The 7,756-nt window shown below is 43.6% G+C and overlaps 1 protein-coding gene across 1 annotated transcript in view; it reads left to right on the top strand.

Annotated features, from left to right (window-relative positions):
• The window catches only part of vps13b (vacuolar protein sorting 13 homolog B), a 109,977-nt gene that overhangs the window by 2,875 nt on the left and 99,346 nt on the right, over positions 1-7,756 (top strand). The window contains exons 2-4 of the mRNA XM_016559011.1: positions 1,011-1,175; positions 2,681-2,824; positions 5,323-5,440. Of these exons, the coding sequence (XP_016414497.1) occupies positions 1,029-1,175; positions 2,681-2,824; positions 5,323-5,440 (409 nt within the window). The 5' untranslated portion in view covers positions 1,011-1,028. The remainder of the gene's footprint in view (positions 1-1,010; positions 1,176-2,680; positions 2,825-5,322; positions 5,441-7,756) is intronic.

The raw sequence follows: 7,756 nt of genomic DNA, 5'->3' as shown, positions 1-7,756 counted from the left end.
ATTTGCCTCCGATGTCGGGCATTTGTCGGCGATTTCGCAAAACCTGTCGGCGAGTGAAGAATCGGGCTAATCGTGCAGTGTGAACTCGGCATTAAGTCAGTTCATTCCAAGTTCAGCTCTCTTCAATAGTGTCTGTGCAATCAGTCAAGCGTCCCCAACTAATGCCGAGTTGCACGATTTTAGCCCAATTTTTCACTCGCCGACAGGTTTTGCGAAATCGCCGACAAATGCCCGAAATCGGAGGCAAATCGGTGCTCGTCCCCAATAATGTAATATTTAGGCCCTGGAATGTGAATTGTACCAGGAGAACCCCGGCAAAAAAATGTGTATTTTACCCCCCGAACGCGATTGGGCTATTTTCAGGCTAGTTTTGAGTAGTAATTGGGCGGGTTTTGTAGCGAAAACCTGGCAACCCTGCAGCAGACAGAGCTGTCGGCGATTCTTCCTATTGTCGCCGATCCATCGTGCAGTGTGAACACAGCAGCAACTGAATGCTACCCCAGATAGTCACGCAGTGTGACACCAACAGTGATGCGACGAGTTTGAAAATCATGCAGTGTGAACTCGGCATTAGCTGGAAAATGACTCTTTTATCGTCGTCTTGCATTATTGACAAACGATTTTCCTGTTTGACTCTGTAAAGCTGACACAATCCATATTGTATAAAGCTCTATAGAAATAAAGGTAAAATTATATATTTTAGACTTTTATTATGTACACCCCGGTGACCTCAGTTAGGGTTACAGCACCTGCTGCTCAGATCTATTCAGGTAAATGTTGTGTGTGTTCAACGACCGATGGATGAGCAGCAGTCATGTGTTCTGTGGAAAATTCTGTCAGTGAGGTTTAAATCAGATGACAGCTGATCAGTGCTTTTAATTATGGTCTATTAGAAATCGAGATTAATTTCTACAGTTCTCTAACTGTGTGCGTGCGTGTGTGTGTCCGTGTGTGTGTGTGTGTGTGATTGTGTGCGAGTGTGTGTGTGTGTGGTGTGTGTGTGTCCGCAGGCATGACAGAAGGTCAGGATGCTGGAGTCCTATGTTTCTCCTCTCTTGATGAGTTATGTGAACCGCTACATAAAGAACCTGAAGCCGTCGGACCTGCAGCTGTCACTATGGGGCGGCGACGTGGTTCTGAGCAAACTGGACCTGAGACTGGACGTGCTGGAGCAGGTGAGAGAGGCACAGCATCAACACACGGTTTGACAGCACAGCACAGCTTTCCTTCACTCATGGCCTTCTGTGGGCCTTTTCTGAAGGAGCTTTACTGCATTTTAAAATATGGCTGCACTTCTGGTTTCGGGATCTGCCACCCAGAAGGACTGAAACAAATCATTCTGACTGAAGGATCTGGACATTTTCCATCACGCTCTATTTTTATTCCTCTGGAAAATAATGTACTGCCAGAATATCTGAGACATCTGTAATATCTCCTGAGAATTTCATTCATGGTTTGCTGAGAGTAGTTTGTTCATATAGGTTTCCTTTCTGTGTTCGATGGTTGAAGGTGAGGAGAGTAATGTCACATCTCTCTATTTAGTTTTTGAAAATGTTTATCATTGCATTCATTCGCTGGCAGTTGCTGATTGTTTACGGTTTGACGGATGTCACTCCCATAATTTACACAAAGCACAAATGTAGGAAAACGGTGGATATGTAAAACAGCCTAAGCCTTGGTTACTGTTGATATTTCAAACAAGCATAAGGAATGATTTTTATCTGTCAGATTTACTGAATGAAATGATTAAATAATGCATTTGCATGATTAAATCTGTGAGAATCAGAATCGAGTCAAATGCAACGAGGAAAGTCTCGTTTGACAGCAATTACAGCTGATGGCATTAGTGTGAGGAGCAGTTTTGTTCAGGTACCTTTCAGTGGTGCGTTCACTGCTGTACATGGCAGTTGTCTGGATCAGTGACGTGGAGCAGATGAATATGTTCGTGTTCATTCGGGAATGAGGGCGACACAGAGAGTAATACACCGCAGGTATTTGAAAAGGGAAAATTCAGTGTCGCTAGCAGAAGAGACCCGGCAACCATGTTTAACCTTATTTTGAGATCATTTCTGTAAAATTGCTGTGCAAACACGCAGATCATAGACTTACATTTGAACAAGCAAAAGCTTGGAAACAGTTGCTAAGGTAGGACTGGTCCGTAGCAAAGAGTCAGTTGATTCTGAAATCATTCTGCATCAGTTTGCAAAAACAAAATCAGAATGAATATTGATATTTTCAGCTGAGTTCCTTAGAGGTGTCAGTATTGAGTGTTTCCATGTTGTTTCTTCAAAGCTGTCAGTGTTTCTGAAGGGTTGAAGTGGATGTTTGTGGATGTTTCCCAGCTCTCACATACATGCAGCAGAGCATTTGCTTTGCGCTCTTATTTGGGCAACTCTGAGCTTTTGCAGTTGTAATATCTGGAACGGATCACTGTGATGTTGTGAGAATGTTTGGCTCCGCACACGCTCTCAGAGTTTGATGCAGGATATTATTAGAAGCAGCTTGCGTCGTCCCGAGCGGGAGTTAAACTTTCTCTAGTGATCTTCAATTAAAGCCACTCTGGGATCCTGTCAGGACGCCTCGGGAAGCGTTTGAAGCCTTTGTGAATGGGTTCTGTTTGATTGTGAGTGTTGAATTGCTGAACTCTGGTTTGACTGATGGGCTGCGTGTGTGTTTGCAGGAGCTCAAGCTGCCCTTCACCTTCCTGAGCGGACACATCCACGAGCTGCGCATCCACGTGCCCTGGACCAAACTGAGCTCGGAGCCCGTGGTCATCACCATCAACACCATGGAGTGCATCCTCAAGCTCCGAGACGGAGCCACGGTCAGTGTCTGAATGAGATCTAGAGTCTGGGACACGAGCGGCTGAAGCTCAGAGCGAGCGTGGGTTCGTGTTTGGCTGAAGCACAGCCGATGCTCATGTATGAAAGCTCTGATCTATGATGTCTGTGTGAGTGTGAGCAGACAATCACTCAATCCACAGTTTGGACAAACAAATAAGAAACGTTTCATGTAAATCTAATAGACTTTAGTCAAGGAAATGTCATATTTAATTGAAAGCACAGTATGGCGTCCTCTCTGACTGAGGTCTATAGCACTGCTGGTGGAGCAGACGAGTGTGCAGCACTGTAAATGCATCTTTAAAACTACAGCGGTTAGAAAGTATAATCACATGAGGCTAGTGTGACAGAATCACTCACCAGTCCTGACTAAAGTGATATTCAGTTGCTCATTGAGTAAACCTCGTGGCCTTCACGTGATGTTTGCACAGTAAGGCATGTGAAGTGGCGATCCGTGAGGTTGTTTGCATGCAGCATCTGCAGCGAGTAACACAGCCAGCAGTTCCTTCATCCAGAGCCGTTGTAGCGCCACTAAAAGATGATTGAGACACTCGAATACTGAAGAGTTCACGTCAATGATTCAACCACAGTATAGAAATATCCCATGTTTCGCATGATTGTGCAGCGCTTGACTGGATAAAATCATGGAGATTGCGGTCTGTGCTAATCGTCACAGACACGACGTTGGAAAAGACGAGCAGTGTCCGCTGGCGTCGGAGGGGCATGAATGGCCTGGTGTTTTCCTGCGCTGAAGCAGCGCTCGCTCGTTGTGAGGGGGTCCTGAGGCCAGATGGCCAGTCAGAAACACATTTAGCAGGGAAGTCAATTAGAGCTGATTATAGCAGCTTCTGCAGAATAGATCTGGAACACATGCGTGTTTCACTGCGCTAATATCACCCAGCGCTGCAGCTACTGCCGTCTGCGTGTTTCTGCCATGTGGAAATGAGTCGGGACGGGTCCTGTTAAATTCCCAAACAGGTATTTGTTGCAGATGTGTTTCACAGAGCCGTCCCGTTCAGAAAGAACTTTTGGAAAATTGCAAATGACGTTCAGACAAATTATGCGCTGGTAACGCTCGGCCCGGAGAGACCCCAAACCAGACGCAGAGCCCGAGAAACCCTGACCATTTCAGTTTAAACAGGACATATACTTACTTTTACTTTACTTTTACTTTTAGTCATTTAGCAGACGCTTTTATCCAAAGCGACTTACAAATAAGAAAAAGTAATTAAAACTAAAAGCTAAAACTCTATAAATACTATATATATACACACATTTAAGAAAATAAAAGAAATTAAATAAAAATGACAAATGCATACAACAACATTTCAAAACTAAAACATTTAAATGAAAACAAAAAAATAAAGCTAAAAACAATTAAAACATACACAAATAAGAAAAAGTAATTAAAACGAAAAGCTAAAAGCTTTTAAGAAAATAAAAGAAATTAAATAAAAATGACAAATGCATACAACAACATTTCAAAACTAAAACATTAAAATGAAAACAAAAAAATAAAGCTAAAAACAATTCAAAAATATTAAAAGAACAAAAGGTATGAGTATAATAATGATTCTAACATAACACTAAGCCAAACACCAAAAAACAACTACATATGTGTATGTACAACCTCACATATACATATACATGTACATATATATAAATACATTAAATATATATATATTATTTCATTTCCATTTTGTATGTTGAAGTACTGAAATAACTCAAATTAAATAAAAGTAAAACTTAATAAAAAGCCTATATAGACATAATAAAAAACTAATAAAATGACAACATTACTACAACTGTAACTAAAACTAAAATAGATAACTAATACAAATCAAACTACATTAGTTCATCAGTAATCCTAAAAAAATAACACCGCTTCCGCGGTAAACTAAGCTTCTTTTTAATTAGTTTAACAAAACTCAAATTGAATTCAGCTGGACACACTTTCCTGTTTATCCCAACAAATGGCCAAGCAAAGCGCACGACACTGACAAGGTACGCAATACAGTACGACACCAAACGCCATTACTTCATGACACATGTTTGCATTTGCTTGCAAATACACAAATAAAAACGAGCTAAGTGAAATTGTGCAAAACGACATACAAAAAAAAAATGTAACGGAAAAAACAACAATGTAATTGACAGAGAAAGAAACAGTCTGATGTCAAAGAATCAAAGTTACAGGTGCGTGCTCGATTGATTGTTTTAGCTGCATCTTCACTCTTTCATCACAAACACACAGCAGACTGCAGCAATAAATGAGAAATAAACCTTTACTGCTGTTTATCCCACAGTGCATCTGTGCAGAACTCCTCATTCCTTCAGATACACACACACACACACACACAGTGCTTTTACCCTGAACTCAGAAAGTGTTATAAAATCTTAATTCTCTTCTCATCTCGTCTGATCTCGTGTCTCCTCTCAGATGTTGTGTGTAAGGTTGTGTTTGTGTTGTTTCTGTGTGCAGGATGATAATGAAAGCTGTACGTCCAGTTCGACCAATCGCAGCGCCTCTGAGAGCTCTAAGGCCGTGTCTAAACCTCGACGGGTGCAGCAGGCCCCCAGCGACCCTGACCTGCCCCCAGGTGAGTGATGTTGTGAAGGCCGCGGGGCCACGGTCCCTCCCTGAGGAGCGGCTCTTATCTGGAAAGCCTCTTAAAGACCCCCATCAGAGCTCAGCACACTGTTTGTTTTCATTGAAGCTCACACACACTTAAACACACACTTACACTCTCTCACACACACACTTAAACACACACACACACACTTACACACACACTCACACACACACACACACACACACACACTTACACACACACTCTCACACACACACACACACACACACTTACACTCTCTCTCTCACACAAACACACACACTTACACTCTCTCTCTCACACACACACACACACACACGCACACATACACACACACACTCCTCTTTCACTTAGTAGGATGTAATTAACTTTACATGGTTGTGATTTCACACATTTATTCATTTAGTGAGTTCTAAAATTCTACATTCTAATTGGAATTCTAAAAATTGGCTAGAAAAGTGCAAGAGTTTGAGCGGTTGCTGCATGAAAGTGTCAGTGCCGTTCAAAATGACAGAATCAGAGCCTGTTTTAACGCTTTTAACTCCTCCTTACAGTATGTTTCCACTCTGTGAGGGAAAACGGCCGCAAATCTTCCTCCACATCCGCTGACATGTTTTCAGGGATCAGCTCATGTGAGAGAATTTAATGTCATGATAGATATGAAAACGATCTGGTAATTGACGTACCTAGACTGGGGTTAGTTGTGCTAACTGCGGGTGCAGTGTAACGACACACGATCAGAATAAAACATGAAACTGAGCGACTGGCAAAGTGTCTCTGCTGATTACGACACCTTTTTATTCAGATTCATATTTAGATGATTTAAACTCAAGCTGTCAGTGTTTTCGTATTTTGCATTGATTTTGTGAAGCTCCGAGGAGGTTGGTTGTTGCTGTGATTGTCTCCTGCGCATCCAAACACGGTTATGTCTCGTTGCTAACCGCAGCTGATGCGCTCCGCGGGCAGGAAGAGGCCGGTGGAGTCTGAGAGCCGCTCTTGGCTCGAGTAGCACATAAAGCGGTTGGTTTTTCCAGCTATTTAATGACTGGAGTTTTTCGTCCCCACGGGCCGCAGCACAGGTGCAGCTGAAGCAGTAGTTTACAGAGAGATGAAGGCGGACGGAGGGAAGTCGGCTGCTCCGCTGGATAAATTGGATCCAGAGAGCACTAACAGTGAATGACTTTATGACTGTGAATGCAGGTGCAACACACACACACACAGACCCGCCGCTGACCCGCGTGTTCGACACACACCCACGACTGACCAGCAAACCAGCATACAAAACATCACGGCGGTAAGCGTCGACCGCACACACAGACGCTCACATGAGTGATGCCCACGGGAAATGAAGCACAACTGCGGACGATGCAGCGGCTGGGACCCTTCGGCGTTCGCTGCTGCTGTAAAACACTTATTTGTTCTTCACCTGATCGTGAGGCTTTGAGTTTGTCGGATTATGATCCGTGGCGCTCCAGAGCTCATTAATAAAACACAGCGGCACTCGCACAGGAAGACAAACATTTGAGTTGGACAACAAGGAAAAAGCGTTAAAGTTTTATAAGTTGAAGTGGGACTGCGAGCGTTCAACAGGGCTGAATAATGCCATTGGACCTGCGGTTTTATATAAATATAATATAAATATATATAAATAAATATTAAAATATTTTATTGCTGAAATTCTGGTTTGTAATGTTTTCTGTACTTTGGTGCTTTGTTGAGTAATGACCTTAGACCGTGGATGCTGTTCAACTGGAGCTTCTGGTCGTGAGCTGCTCTGTTCACACGCATGTATACACACACTCACACTCACACACACACACACACGGTCACACACACTCACACACACACACACGGTACATGCACGCACACACACTCACACGCACACACACACACTCTCTCACTCACACACGCACTCACACACACACGCTCACACGCGCACTCACACACACACGCGCGCACTCACACGAACACTCACACACACTCACACGCACACACTCACGCACACACACAAGCACACACTCGCGCACACTCACAGACACTCACACACACACTCACGCTCGCACTCGCACACACACACACTCACGCGCACACACACACTCACACACGCACTTACACACACACACTCACACACTCTCACTCACTCACACACACACACGCACACACTCTCACTCACACACACATGCACACACTCTCACTCACACACGCACACACTCTCACTCACACACATGCACGCACACTCACACACACACACTCACACTCACACTCACGCACACACACACACACTCACACACGCACACACACACACAC

The sequence above is a fragment of the Sinocyclocheilus rhinocerous genome, unplaced genomic scaffold, assembly GCF_001515625.1.
Source record: "Sinocyclocheilus rhinocerous isolate Xijiao unplaced genomic scaffold, SAMN03320098_v1.1 scaffold828, whole genome shotgun sequence".
NCBI classification, from domain to species: Eukaryota; Metazoa; Chordata; class Actinopteri; order Cypriniformes; family Cyprinidae; genus Sinocyclocheilus; species Sinocyclocheilus rhinocerous.
Note: the sequence above shows the minus strand (reverse complement) of the source record. Positions and strands in the feature narration are given on the sequence as shown.